This window comes from Wolffia australiana, chromosome 11, assembly GCF_029677425.1.
Source record: "Wolffia australiana isolate 7733 chromosome 11, ASM2967742v1".
NCBI lineage: Eukaryota > Viridiplantae > Streptophyta > Magnoliopsida > Alismatales > Araceae > Wolffia > Wolffia australiana.
The window spans coordinates 680,122-694,865 of NC_135845.1; the positions used below are offsets into that span (position 1 = coordinate 680,122).

The 14,744-nt window shown below is 38.1% G+C and overlaps 2 protein-coding genes across 2 annotated transcripts; one reads left to right on the top strand and one right to left on the bottom strand.

The window, feature by feature from the left end:
* Positions 1-448: 448 nt before the first annotated feature.
* LOC144709538 (pentatricopeptide repeat-containing protein At4g39530-like) lies at positions 449-2,791 on the bottom strand. The gene has a single exon (XM_078583118.1). The coding sequence runs from the start codon at positions 2,789-2,791 to the stop codon at positions 449-451; it is 2,343 nt and encodes a 780-aa protein (XP_078439244.1).
* A 3,282-nt stretch (positions 2,792-6,073) lies between these two features.
* Positions 6,074-13,370, top strand: LOC144709048 (P-loop containing nucleoside triphosphate hydrolases superfamily protein). Its single transcript, XM_078582455.1, has 13 exons — positions 6,074-6,529; positions 6,606-6,691; positions 8,167-8,176; positions 9,267-9,329; positions 9,480-9,593; positions 9,981-10,042; positions 10,459-10,513; positions 10,637-10,838; positions 11,342-11,448; positions 11,710-11,765; positions 11,938-12,030; positions 12,576-12,680; positions 13,194-13,370. Exons 1-12 carry the CDS (start codon positions 6,133-6,135, stop codon positions 12,678-12,680), a joined length of 1,350 nt encoding a protein of 449 aa, XP_078438581.1. The 5' UTR covers positions 6,074-6,132; the 3' UTR covers positions 13,194-13,370.
* The last annotated feature ends 1,374 nt before the right edge of the window (positions 13,371-14,744 follow it).

Below are 14,744 nucleotides of genomic sequence, written 5' to 3' on the forward strand. Positions count from 1 at the left end.
GATGCATATGGCAAGAGGGAAGAAAATATTGTCTACGTAGAGCTACACAAATAGATGGAGCATTATGGTCTTTCATGATGATGTCTCTTAAATAATGGCCTCTTTATTGATCAATAATATAAGCTGTACATGAAATACAATCACCATATGTGTGGGCTTATCTCCTCTCTTTCCTCCCCCATGGTATTTTGGAAGGAAGATCGCCTCATCTAGAATGTGGCAAATCTTCACTTTCTTTTTCTCGCAGAATGTCCCACTATTTCGTAGTTTGCTTGTCAACAAACAAATCAACGACCTGGCCACCTCCATGCAGTGGTTTGCATAAACCTGCCTCTTTTACTGTAACTGAATAACACGATATATTCAACCATAGCTTCTCACTTTTCTTGGCAGACCCAGGAAACTTTTATCACCAGTTTCAGATATAGAAAAGAGTGGGCATGAAGAACTATTGAACTGGGTCCTTGTCTGCCACAAAAACAATAGTTTCCTTGTTTACCCTAAGCCAACTTAAACCTGGCTCTTTTCTTATTCCTTGTTCTTTCATTACCTTCCTCAATCTCTTAACCTCCCCCCACTGTCTTCTGGCGGCATAAGCATTTGAGAGAGCCGCATAAGCCCCCGGATCACTTGGATTCAGCTTCAGCAGCTTTTCTGCTGAGTACTGAGCTAGATCATGATCATTGTGAACACAGCTGGCCGCCAGCATTGAGGCCCAGATGTGCTCGTTAGGCTCAAAGGGCATATCTCTAATCAGGCCCATCGCCTCCTTAATACGCCCTGCTCGAGCCACAGTGTTGATCATACATGAGTAATGGTCCACAGAAGGCTCCTCAATACAGCTAAACCATCTGTAGCCTTCCTCCACCAAACCTCCATGGTTGCATGCTGATAAGATTCCCAGGAACGTAACATGGTTTGGTTTTAGACCTTTCTGGCCCATCAATCCGTTGAACAAGTCAATCGCTTCATGGGCGAATCCGTGTCGTGCCAGTGCATGGATCATGGCATTCCACATGGCCAAGTCTGGCTGGACAGTACTCTTGAATATCGCCTTTGCCTCAGCAATGTGCCCACATTTCGCATACATATCAAGTAAAGAACTCATGACATAGAGGTCTGCAAGGGATGGAGGGGATTTCACCATCTGGGCATGGATCTGCTTGCCTTCTTCCATTGCAAGGAGGTCACTACAAGCTCTGAAGAGGCATGAAAATGTGTGGCCATTTGGGTGGGGCAATGATCCACTTGACACCATTCGAAAATAGAGACTTAAACCGTCCCAAGATTTTCCATTGTCACATAACCCAGAGATTAAAGATGTCCAGGAGACTAAGTCTGGGATATCAATGGCCCGAAAAAGCTGCATAGCCTCTTTTGGGTGTCGAAATCTCAAGTACATTGACATGAGGGCACTGCGAATGAGCTCATTGCACTCTGCTTCAATCCCAAATTTTGTTGCCAGCCCATGAAGCTGCTTCCCCAAGTTCAAATCCCTGACAGCTGATACCAAAGGGCTTATCGCTCCACCATCAAGGCCACATTTCACTTCAATGCTCTCAAACATCAGTTCAATGGCTTCTTCCAGATACCCCCTCTGTGCAAACTCAGATATCCCTAGATTGAAATCCACAGAGTCTTTCTCGCAAATTTCATCAAACACTCTGCAAGCCTGGTGGAAGCAACCACAGGCAAGGTAGTTCTGGAAAAGAGCTGTGCTGATGAAAGAATCAGTCCTCCCCCTCAATTCTTTAATGATCAATCCATGGATCTGCTGAACTGTTCGGAGGGTTGAATCTTTGCAGGCCCGAAGGATGATCGCCAGGGTAGTTTCATCTGGGGGAACCCCTGCCAACCTCATCCTGAAGAACAATCTCAAGGTTTGATGGCTTCCTTCACTGCAGCCCTCAAGGAATGCATTCCAGGAACACGCGTTGGGCTCGTATATCGATAAGAGAATAGATTCTGCAGTGCCCAAGTCTCCACATTTTGCATAAATATCAACCAAGGCAGTCCCAACGACGCAATCCGATCCAAGAGACAATTTAACAGCATGGGCATGGATTTGTTTCCCTGATGACTCACAGTGGAGAAGAGCTGAGGCGTGTAAGGCGGCCGAGAGGGCATGTCCATTGATCATCGGAGCATTATCTCTGCCAAACATCCCTACAAAAATCTCTAGTGCTTGCTTGTAGTCTCCGGCACGATTCAAGATCGTCATCATCGCTGCATAAGCGACGATGTCTTTCTCTGGCATTTCATCGAACAATGCACGGGCAAGCTCCACCTCCCCCTGCTCCCAATACAGTCCCACCAAGCAAGTATATATAATTCTAAGATCATGTTCAGAAAATTCTCCAACTTTCGCAACATACCCATGAATCTGGGAAGCAAAATTAGAGTAATCTGTGTCTGCGCAGGCTCTGAGCACAGCTCTAATGGTTATACAGTCAGGCGGGTACTTGCTTGAGGTCAGCATTTCAACAAACAGCTGGAGGGCAGCTTGAGGATGCCCATGTTTCAGACAGGCAGAGATTGCAGTGTTCCAAGTAATAGTGTCCCTATCTCTTAGAGTGAAGAAGAAGCGCAGAGTTCTGTCCAGGGAAGACTTCTTAGCTATGGCAGAAAGAAGGACGTTGCTCTCAAAGGCTAAGGAGTGGCTCTTACAGACAGGGCGGAAGCAAGTATGAACAGAAAAAGAGATGGGCGGCCGCTTGGAAGAGACTGTTCTGCCAACAGGTTCGACCACGGAGACGGCAGTAACGAGAGATTGGCAGCAGTCGGTAACCATTTATGGACTGTTTCTCTTCTTCTTCTTGTCAATCTACGGGATGGTTTTGGGTCTCTCCTTGTTCTTTTCCCTTCTTCGTCCTCATTCCAGTTGAAGATCTTCCAAACCGAGGAAAACCCAGAAGAGTGCAGCCTTCATTCCCTCCATCCGCCGAAGATACGTACTCTTCCCAGTTAATCTCAGAGCACAATCAGCGGTATTGCTGAGAGACTAATAGAGAGGGGGGGAGAGAGAGAGAGAGAGAGAGAGAGAGAGAGAAACAAGAAGAAAGAGAATTTGGAGATATTTATATGAAAATCTTGAATTTGTATTTATATAAACCATTAATTGAATATTATTCCATGCTTTTCAGTTATTGCCAAACACACGGTGCCGGGTGCTGGGTACGATCTACGTTAGGGTTGAGCTCGTAGACCGATTTAGACATGCCCTGGACTCCACCCAAGTGGGTTTTAAATAGGTTAAGATTTAGTGTTTGTATGATTTTGTAGGTGTGGAGTGAGTGTAAATATCACTGTTTAATGTTGGTGCGTGTAGGTGAGGAGGCATCATCATCGCCTTCGTCAGATGTTGTTGCAAGAGCTTTGCAATGTAGATAATGCCTATTTAGGTCGCCGTCATCTTAATCCATATTTTCATATACAATAATTCCATAATTTGATGAATTTGAATATAGCCATCTCGGTTATTATCTCAACTCGATAGAAAACGCATGTTTGTGATAGTTTATGGTTGTGTAAATGCATATCACAATGTCACAAGTGTAAATATGACTTTTATATTTTCCCTTACATGTCTACGTATATTTGAATTGTTATCATTCAAAGTAAGGGCATAAAACTCTTTGGAAAATTGGGTGCCCTCTTTCAGTGGTCTTGTGTGAGATTCCTCAAACATCCTTTTTGTGAGACCTAGAATATTTGTATAAGAGACACTTGTCTACATTTGAGATCTTGGTTATTCGAAAATTGTTTTCCATCTCTGACAGTTGACTTTATCATTAAAATTTGTTGGATATATCTTATTGTTCATTAGGATTGAAACTAACATGGATGTTTGATGTTGGGGAAAGGTGAATAATTATTTGGATGTTGGGGAAAGTAATATTAATCATTTTTTTGCCCCATTAGTTGCATTTTGACTTGATAGTTTTGAATACCACTGTCATTAAGACCTACCAAAAAGAGGAGAGACATAACAAAAAATCAGATAAAGAGATGCAACAAAAAATCATAAGTCAACAATAGAATCACATATTGATCGCTTCTTGTGTAAACAAGGAAATCTAGCTTTACATGATTCAGGCCAAAGATGCTTTTGTGTGGTTGGTGAGTGAGTATTTGGGAACAAGAGAATGGGGATAGGATGTACGAGACTTTCTTTCAAATCTAGGATAAAATAATGTGTCACACCTTTATCCTCTATTTCATTCGTTAGATAAGAAAATATATGATAAATTTGTTGAGCACAACAGAAAATAAAAGGAATTAAAACTTAAGAGTACCAAATTCAACGCCCTCCGTTCTTAGGTGATCATTAGTCCATTAAACTAAAAAATATATATAAAACATACTTGGGTCTGGGTCATATCAAGCTTCACCAAAAGTTTGGCCTATCATAAAAATTCAGACCGATGGTCACAGTTTGGTACAGTCATATGATTTTTTCCTCCAACGTTGTGTTCCCTAATATCATGTTTCTCTGTCTGAAAGAAACTCGTATTTTTTAGTTTGCAAGGCACTCTCTTTTATGGTCAGTTGCAGACTGGATCAAATTGAAGTTTTAGTTAGGTTTACATTATTTTTTACAAAACTTAGATGGGCCTTATCACCTTCTAGTCTTAAGGAGGAGAGCGTCCTGAAACAAATAAATGTTTGAATATTTCATGCTAAAGAGTAGGGGTTAAAGATTTGATGAGATTGAGTGAATGTTCAATCGGGTTGATTCCCCAATCAGACATATACATACTTGAATTAGGATTCATTGATGGGTGCTACAACACCATTTGATCATTAATTACTGATAAAAAATCACCCAGTCTGGCTTCCTGTCTGCCATCTTGAATCCTAGGTGGACCCAATCATATCTAATTAAAAATGTTATTCAATAAAAAAATACTTATTGGGCTTAATGGGCAGTCTTCTCGTTATAGTGCACAATCATCTGGGACGGAATGCTGGATGGTTGGTGATGGACCTACCATTCCATGTCCCTTTTTTTGAGTCATCCCAAACCATCCAAATCTGACCTGTCTGGCAACCACTAATTTGGGGCATGGGCATACCCCTGGAGTGCAGATTCCCTGGCATCCAGAATGGAAAATGACAAACACTCCTAGAAATTTTAAAATTTTCTAAAAAACTCATAGTTCATCCTGGAATGAAAAAACAGTTAGGTTCTTTCGGCGGATAAATTTCTGTCTCATCCAATGTCTGATGCCCTGGGTGGGACCATTTATGTCCCACAATGCAAAAACTGTCGCATCCACGTCCTTGCACTATAACTCTCGTCCCATCTCACCCTATTTTGTGTTTATGGCATAGGGTTAGTTCCAGTCCTGAGCATGGGAATGCGTCAAATAGTTCATCTTAAGCAAAGACTACTGAATTGACATCTTAGGGAATGTCCCCATAAAAAAGTTATTACTTAAAAAATGTTCTATTTTGTGGGGCCCCTTGTCTGGTCAAAAGTCTGTTAGTTGACTGGTCAAGGTCATCGAAGAGCCTGAGGATAATATACCAACATCTGTTAGAATTTGATGACGGGAAAATAAAGGGATGAGAGTGATACTGAAGCAGAGAAGACGGCGGCCTCTTGTTACCGCTTCGGCGACACCAGCGATATAAGATAACCCCAATTTGGAGTTTGTCAATGTCCTGACACGGCAAAATAATGATTAACAAACAGGAATTTTGTTATATTTTTGTGGGCCCCTTTGTCTGGTCAACATGGTCAAAATTTTGTTAGTTGACTGGTCAAGGTCATGAGGGAGACTGAGGATAATATACCAACCACCATTCGAATTTGATGGGGGCGTAAATGAAGGGATGAAGGCGACACCAAAGCAGAGAAGATGGCAGCCTCTTGTTCCTGCTTCGGCGGCATCAACGACATAAGATAACCCCAATTTTGAGTTTATCAGCACCCTGTCTCCGAAAACAGTTATTATCAAAAAAATATTTTATATTCTTGTGGGGCCCCCTGTCTGGTCAACATGGTCAAAAGTCAATTAGTTGACTGGTCAAGGTCATAAGGCCGACTGAGGATAATATACCAACGGCCGTTAGAATTTGATGGCGGGGGGAAAATGAAGGGGCGAAGGCGACATCGAAGCAGAGAAGATGGCGGCCTCTTGTTCTTGCTTCGGCGGAGAGCTCCTGTTCTTCAGTCGATTGCCGCGTCGATCGCCTCATCTCCCGACGAAGCGCGTTCAACTGCTGCGATTCTCGCTCAGAAAGCCGCAGATCGGCACAGTTTCGCCTTTGCGCGCGGCGGAATTGTCCGCCGGAGAATCAGAAGGCGATGATCAGGAAGATTTGGTCCAATCCGTAGTTGAATCGGACGGCGATGGTCAGAATAAGAGGATTTCGGAGCAATCATCGTGGGAGGCGAAGGATTCGCTCGGCAGGGACTATCTCTACCGCCTTGGCCAGGAGGCGGATAATATGAACATAGCGGTCGGGGCTAGGCAAGGCGTGATCGATGATCTGTTCGTTGGAAATTTCCTCGGACGGGACTGTGAGGAAATTTTCTTTTTTGGGATTTTGTTTCCGTTTTAGGATGTTTTTATCGAGTTTATGGTTTTCTTTGGCAGCGGATATCGTGTTTGACTACCGGCAAAAGGCAACGAGGTCGTTTCAGTATCTACAAGGGGATTATTACATCGCACCAGCATTTTTGGTTCGTACAAAGACTTAATCTTGTTCATGTTGATACAATTATTTTAACACTGCTGGTCGTCGAATTCACGCTCGCAGTCTGCTCATATCTTATCAGATTTTGAATTCTGTTATCGCATTTTGACATGTACCATTATCCGTAAACACGAGCGAGGAATTATCTCAAGTTTGGCTAATCGTCTTCAGCCCTGCAGGAGCTTTAGATGCCACGCATAGTGTCAAAAATTACTCGGCTTTCTCATGGGGATGATACATTCTATCAATACCATAACTCAAATGCAGACTGTTTCATTCTTCTCAATTTCAGTTCAATACTATGGAAAGAATTTCCCCTGAAATTTGATCTGTTAAAGTAGAATGGAACCTCAAAGAATGAAGGAAAATAAGCCCTTGTCGAAGAGTATAATCAACCATTTAGGTTTCTGGTAAGACACCAATGAGAACCTATCTGAAGATGAAGAAAAGAAGACTTCAAATATTGGTACGTTTCTTCAGACAAGCAAGTGAGAATTCAAACGGTGCCGAGCAGGAAGCAGGAAATGAGAACCGATATAAAGGTGCCAAGGCTCCATTCAAAATCAAGAATCCTTTACCTGAAGTGGAGTATCTGATCGTGGCGTTTTTTCTTAGCCGACTGTCCAATCCCTTCCATTCCCACGATTTTCGTCCAATCTATCTATTCTCCTTCATTCTCGTACATAGACTCAGACTTTGTTATTGAGATTCTGGGAAAATCCTTTAATTGGATTTTGGATTTATACTCTCACTGGACCAGTATCAGTTTCTCACAAGAAGAGAGTAAAACCTTTGTCCATTTTTGTTTGTCTTATCGCCAAATAAAGTGTCGCCAGAGATTTGGTGAATTTTGGGGCAATATGAGAAATTTATGGACTCTTGTCAGGATCCTTTCACTCTCACCTTTACCTTTTTCTGCTTGGGTTGTGATTATTTTTGGATAGTCCAGTCTTTTGTATATTTCATTTTGCATGATGCTAGCTGCGTTCATGTTTTACCTGTAATTCTATGTGTGCTTGGATTTGTTTGCTCTTTTCGTGAGCATTCATCTAGCTTGATATTTATTTTTTTTATAATCCTTATTTTTTATTCTGCTCTTCAGTTCCTTCAGCATATTTTTTTTCCATTATTCAAAACAGGTGAACTAACAGCCGATGGTACATTTTACTTTATTTTCTTAGGTTGTGTCTATAGTTAGATATTTTATTGCCGTTTTGTATCTTTTATTTTGAATGATGCTACTTGCGTCCTGACAAACGAAGCTGTGCGCTTGGGACTAGGTGTTGCTTTTAAGTTTTTTTTTTTTTTGAAAAACAGATTTCTCTCATAAGTGTTGCTTTTAAGTTTTGACAGATTACTCTCATAAGCTAGGATTCTTTAACTTCTGCCAAGAGTTTTTGTCAATCCATTTATTGACACTTTGATAATTTATAATTAACTTTGTTTTTATTCTTACTGCAGGACAAAGTAGGTAAGCTCAAATATGATGAAAACAAGATGTTTCAGCATGTTGATCAACTATCAGAATGATATCACGTTCCTTGTCAGTTTTTTGGTGTGAAGGTTCATTTACTTTGTCATGTCATATTTATGAAGATAGTTTTTGGTCGGAAGAATTAATCACTGCTGGACATGCAAAGTTACTCCTCTTTGATGGAAATAAAGACTTTTCTGAATTTGATACTCTTCTTTTGGTATTTCTTTTGAAGCATGGAGAAGATCTATTGCAAAATTATGATAAATATAATTACAAATATATTGAAATCTTGAAGGGTCAGTACATGTCATTATTTACTGCTATGGTATGTTTATAATAATTCCTGTAATTTATTTACGTTGACGATCTCATCTCTTGGAGGGATATTTTTTTGTTTTGAAGAAGTAAGGATCTCGCATTGATATTTTGTCTGCTTGCTTAAAGTTTTGATTAAGAGTCGCATGACTACACGAGTGGAAATTTTCGTACATAGCTCTCGAGATCTGGAGATGAACGTATGGGAAGAGTAAATATCTTGTCTAAACAAATCATTTCTCATAACTATCTAAAGGGAACTGGTGGTCCATTTGTATGCACTTCTTATTACCATCCCTCTCTGGTTCAAAAGCCTGTCAGGAATGTGGATTTAAAATCATAGTATCGTGGTCTAATAAGAGATGAAAAGAAATGAATTGCATTTACCATGAAAATAATACGTATTTTTAACAATGTGGAGATAATAATTTCCTGAGAGAAATTCAAAAGAAAACTTTAATATTTCTTTTCTGAAATAAATTTGTGAACTTGCACCACCTGAATACGCGAATTTGTTGACTTTTTCTTCGAAAGAATCTCCCAGAGATGTGAGACACATTTATTGAGATCAGAGTCGAGAAATTCGAAGGTTCATCCATTTGTATCCGAGTCGGAGAACTGTATAATTGATGAATACCCTGGATCGTGTAAAAAACAACTGATAGTCATGTTTTATTATCCAATATACAAACCCTTTATTTCAATTTAGTCAGTAATTCTGAATCCTACTTCAATTCAATATATTTTTCTGACTTTTTTGTATTGCAAGCGTGCCACATTGTGAAGAACTACCTTGCCGACCAACTGGACATTAGAATTCCCTTAATTCTCGGTGAGTTGTCGTATAATATTCTTTCTCTATATTTTAACCTTTATGTTTGCTTTTATTTTATAGGATTCCTATTCTGAACTGTCCACTGCTTTTCAGCCACATTCCAATTGTTGAATTAGCGGCGACTGAGCATTTGATCATAATCTTTAGGTGTATGGGGCGGAAAGGGTCAAGGGAAGACGTTTCAGACGGAACTTATATTCAAGGAAATGGGAGTCGAGCCAATTATTATGTCCTCTGGCGAACTGGAATCAGAGAGAGCAGGTGTGTGATTAAAAAATAAATAAAAATGCCTTACAAACATTACATTTTTCTTTAAATCAGAGTTCATGGAACGGGATCTACTAATTGACGATTATTTAATATTATTATGACATGAGAAATAAAATATCGCAGATTAACAGGTATATTTTTTTCTTTTATTAAGAGGGCTAATTTTCTGGGGGGGTTAAATTGACCCATGCTCATCAAAATCCTTGCGTCTCAGAATTGTCTAAGTCATTCCTATGGAATTTTTTATTCAGACATTTATCTTCCTATTGGAAATGTTCATTAACTTACCAGTTGATTTTGATGCGTGGTAAATTGTTTGAATCTAACTGAGTTTTTAAAGCCCATTCTTCATGTTTTCTTTGCCATTTTATGTTTCAGGAGAACCTGGTAAACTCATACGAGAGCGTTACAGGACATCCTCCCAAGTGGTTCAGAACCAAGTAAAATGCATTTGCCTTTTTCCCACTGAACTGTGCTCTTCGTTAATCGCAATTTCATGAGCCTTTATATCTATTTTCACGGTTTGCCAATTTGGATGCCAAAATCGAATGTCACGCTTCTCTTATTTGAATTTGCCTAATTTAATCTCTTTGACTTTTGGATTTTCCAAATTTTCCCTTTTGTGATAACTCTCTTCTCGTTTTTATATTATTCAAAATTTTCACTATGTTCATATTTATTTGTAATATATACAACTGGAATAGTGTTTGGTTTCTTTGATGACGATGACAGTTGAATCATCGTCCACCAAACCCTAGTTCAAAACTGTAACAGGATGGAATCTTTCATTGTAGCTGTTTACCAGTTATATTTTTTGTCATCTTACATGATAAAATTCTTTCTCCTCTTAATCCAGGGAAAGATGAGCTGCTTGATGATTAATGATATTGATGCTGGCCTGGGAAGATTCGGTAACTTTCGCAAGATAATTGATGTATTATAAATATATCTCAAATCTTTTAACATAGGGTATTTGTAATCCATGTTTGATTTTCTTGCAATTGAAAATTTAATTTAATTTTTTACTGTTTCAGGAAACACACAAGTGACTGTCAACAACCAGATCGTAGTGGGCACTCTCATGAACATATCAGACAATCCAACGAGAGTAAGCATTGGACAAAGGTGGAGAGAATCAGATGTAACGAATAGAGTCCCAATAATTGTCACGGGAAATGACTTCACTACCCTCTACGCTCCACTAATCCGTGATGGTAGGATGGATAAATTCTACTGGTGAGTATATTTTTAATAATAAATCAACCCCATAAAAAGATTATAGTAACTTCAGTTTGTGGATTTAAACGTTTCTAACACTGATGTGTCATGGGTGTACCCTGCTTTTCTAAATTTGTATTTTAAATGTGAACATTCAACAGATAGCGGACATTCAACAGAAACATTTCGCAATAAATTTAGCTAAGAATAAATTTGTATTTTAAATGCGCCACCATTAGTTCATGATTTTCCTTATTTTTGTTTTATATTTTCTTCTAATTATAGCGATATTACTAATCCATTCTAGGGCTCATATAGTGGTTTATGGTTAATATAATAATTTTCCAAGGAATCTTTCATGATTATTGGCTCTTGATCTTCTTGACATGAAGGACTGCTTTTTTTCATTATTATACAGAGTCCCTTCTTCAGCATTGAAACATCTACCTTGTTTTCCACTCCAAAAATGAAGCTTATTCTGGATTTATATGCAAATTTATGTGCTTTCACTTACGTCACAGGCAACCCACCCACGAAGATATTGTAAATATTGTTCATAGAATGTACGAGAAAGATGGGATTTCTCGAAAAGGTGTTGAGGCCATTGTGGATATATTCCCGAATCAAGGTGCGTCTCTAAATATCTGAGATACACATTTTCTAGACATTTTTATATCATAAAAAGTCATCCTTTTCCAGCTCCATTCTTTTGATGTCGTCATTTAATTACTGAATTACTTCAGTCATTATCAAATATGAGCAGCAATCTATAGCTTCTCACATTAGGCCTATATCAAGGATTTTGAGCATTTTCTAATTTTCCAACTTTTTTTCCTCTTTTGTTTGAGCGTTACGATGACATTTTGAGCATGGCTATTTCTTTTTTCAGCATTGGACTTCTACGGAGCTCTGAGATCCAAAACATATGATGTATCCATACTAAAGGTGATTTGATTTTTTTTTTCACTGAACAGTCCTAAAGTGATGATTGAAATTTGATTATTACAATACTAAAGGTTAATATTTCAAGTCAATGACATGTCATCATATTTTCTGGGAAATTTTGGTAATATGTGATGAGCCAGTGATTTTTTTTCTCCTTGGATTTTTCTCATAGTGGGTGGATGAGATTGGGGGCCATGAAAACCTCTCCAAGAAGCTTCTCAAGGACTACAAGACTGGAAATCTTCCAACCTTCACCCCGCCAGAGGTCATAATCCTCTCTCTCTCTGTATTCAAAATTAAATCTTCTCTCTCTCTCTCTCTGTATTCAAAATTAAATCTTCTGTCTATCTCTCTCTCTTTCTTCTGTCGTTGCTTCTTTATAGTCTCTCTCTCTCTCTATTTCTCTCCCTCTCCCTCTCTGTCTCTGTCTCTGTATGTGTCTCTATCTCTCTCTCTCTCTCGTAAAAGAACTCTTCCTTAGATATTCTGTCACATTGAGAACTGGACTTCTTTAAGGCACAAATTAAAAGAAATTTTCTTTATGATAGGATTATGTCTCTTGCACACTCTGTCTGTGTCTCTGTATGTGTCTCTATCTCTCTCTTTGTTTCTCTCCCTCTTTGTCTGTCTTTGTATGTATCTCTATCTCTCACACACTTTATTTCTCTCCCTCTATATCTGTCTCTGTGTGTGTGTCTCTATTTTATTTTTCTCCCTTTCTGTCTCTCTTGTTCTCTGTATATCTCTTTCTCTCTCTCTCTCTCGTGCGTTCCAAAAGTCAACAGTACTTCTGTTTATGTTGGAAAACAGCAAACCCTTGACGCATTGGTGGAGGCAGGATGGTCATTAGTCAACGAGCAACAACTGATCAACAACACAAAACTTTCCAAAGATTACTTGAAGAACTTGGACTAGGTCAGTCAACAATTTTCACCTCAATTTTCCAGCCCCCCCCGGATATGAGAGTTAAGGCGACTCTGAAATATAAACTGATTATATTTTTGAACTCAACGCTTTGGATATTCCTCAGAATGATGAATGAAATTTTCATTTGATTCTTGTAAATCTGGAATAAGCTGTAAATTTCTCATTATATTTCATATAATTCATACTGTCTAATTTTATCTCATCATTCAGCCATCTGATATAGCCATATGTGTTATATTCCCTAGCATGGATTTTTATGTGTCGTGGCTATTTGATATTTTTATAATTTATAACTTAATTGGCTGTATTGATCATTGCTTTGCAAGTAAAAACCCTGTTAGGGGCTTTTGTTGATCCATTGAGAAATAAATGCCGTTAAGATACTCTATGAATCATATTGGAAGTTTAAACTTAGACAACCGCACAAAGTTAGATGATTATGCATATTTATTAATTCATCTCTAAAGAGCTATTCTTTTTCCTTTAATAATTTTTTTCCAGGCTGAAAAAAGAGTCTTGGTCAATCACGCATGGCGTTTTAGCCCACGCATGACAAAATCACAAAATTCATTGAATTAAGTTCATGGAGACATTTTTGCTGTTTTTTTTTATTTTAGTTCATCTGTAGCCTTTTTCTTTTACTTATAATGTAGTGAAGCTCTCTCTGTTTCAATGTCTTGCGGAGGTGCATTGTCTTCCCATTCTTTGATTTTTCTCGTCAATTATTTTTTCATTATGAATTCTGAAAAGTTGATGGAAGATCAAATTCTATCCGAATGTAAACAAGAAATTATGGAAACCAAATTTGATTCTCAAGTAATATCTTGGTTTATTTTTATCAAATCCAAGTCTATCAATATACACATAGCTTTCATTCAAGGAATCGTATAAATTGTCATATAACAACCATTTTATAACCTCCTTCAATCCAAGTCAAAAATATTTTTCTCTAGTGCACTTTTGTGTATCAGTATACACTTATTGGGTGGTTTTATCAGAAAAATATGATGTAATTCCATAACTGATATATATAAGGTGTTAGTGAATCATATGGTTTGAAAACATAATCCTATCATAAAGAAAATTTCTTTTAATTTGTGCCTTAAAGAAGTCCAGTTCTCAATGTGACAGAATATCTAAGGAAGAGTTCTTTTACAAGATAAAATATTTATATGAGAGAGAATTTCCATTTTTAATAGCACAATTTAGCAGGTTGCACACATTTATTTTGCCTCATGGTTATATTATTCATGTGCCATTGATTTGTAAGAGAGAAATTTAAATAAAAAAATTCACTCTGAATTGAATCTTCAAGAGAGAAAAATACAACGGTGGCACAATACTCAAAATAAAGTTGGGTTGAGGTGCATACCTTTATTTTGTCTCTCCTGGTTATATTCATGTGTCATTGATTTGTAAGAGTGAGATTTAAATAAAAAATTCACTCAGAATTGAATTTTGAAGAGATAAAAATACAATAGGGGCACACATAAAGCAAAGGGAAATAGGGTCTGCTTAAACTTATTTCCTTGATTTCATGTGATGATTCATACGTGATGCCTATACTAGAGATAGTCCAATTACGGGCACTGGGTGATCATATTGTCATTTCTTGGTGTGGTTCAAAATTCAAACAGCACTTCACTCAACCCAGTGAGCATTTGCTCCACCCACCACCCATGGCCTGGAGTGGATCAAATGGATGGCTTTCATCAGTTATTTATAAGTGAAACTTTTTTGAAACAAATTATTTATGTGTTATTTGTTAAGAAGATCAGTTTGTGCACTGAGGTCTTGGGTTCCAAAACTTTTCTATGTATACATGTCTTTTGGTTGAATTATTTGGTCATCAGCAGGTGCTCTCAATTGGGGTTTCGGTTCGGAAAAGTTATTTAGTGAACTTTGATGAGATTATAACACAACAAACATTAGTCTTTAAACATGTGTTCTGAATATTTTTGGTCGAAGGATAATGGAGAAAGACATCAAAATATCTAAAAAAATAATAACATGGTCTAGGCCCACTAGTATGATGCAAAAAGTCAATTCCCT

Bases quoted from the DNA above. Each gene is read 5' to 3' on its own strand.
- LOC144709538 (XM_078583118.1), bottom strand. From the start codon at position 2,791: ATGGTTACCGACTGCTGCCAATCTCTCGTTACTGCCGTCTCCGTGGTC.
- LOC144709048 (XM_078582455.1), top strand. From the start codon at position 6,133: ATGGCGGCCTCTTGTTCTTGCTTCGGCGGAGAGCTCCTGTTCTTCAGT. The intron at 9,594-9,980 runs GTGTGTGATTAA...TTTATGTTTCAG, and splicing joins ACTGGAATCAGAGAGAGCAG to GAGAACCTGGTAAACTCATA. The intron at 11,766-11,937 runs GTGATTTGATTT...TTTTTCTCATAG, and splicing joins ATGATGTATCCATACTAAAG to TGGGTGGATGAGATTGGGGG.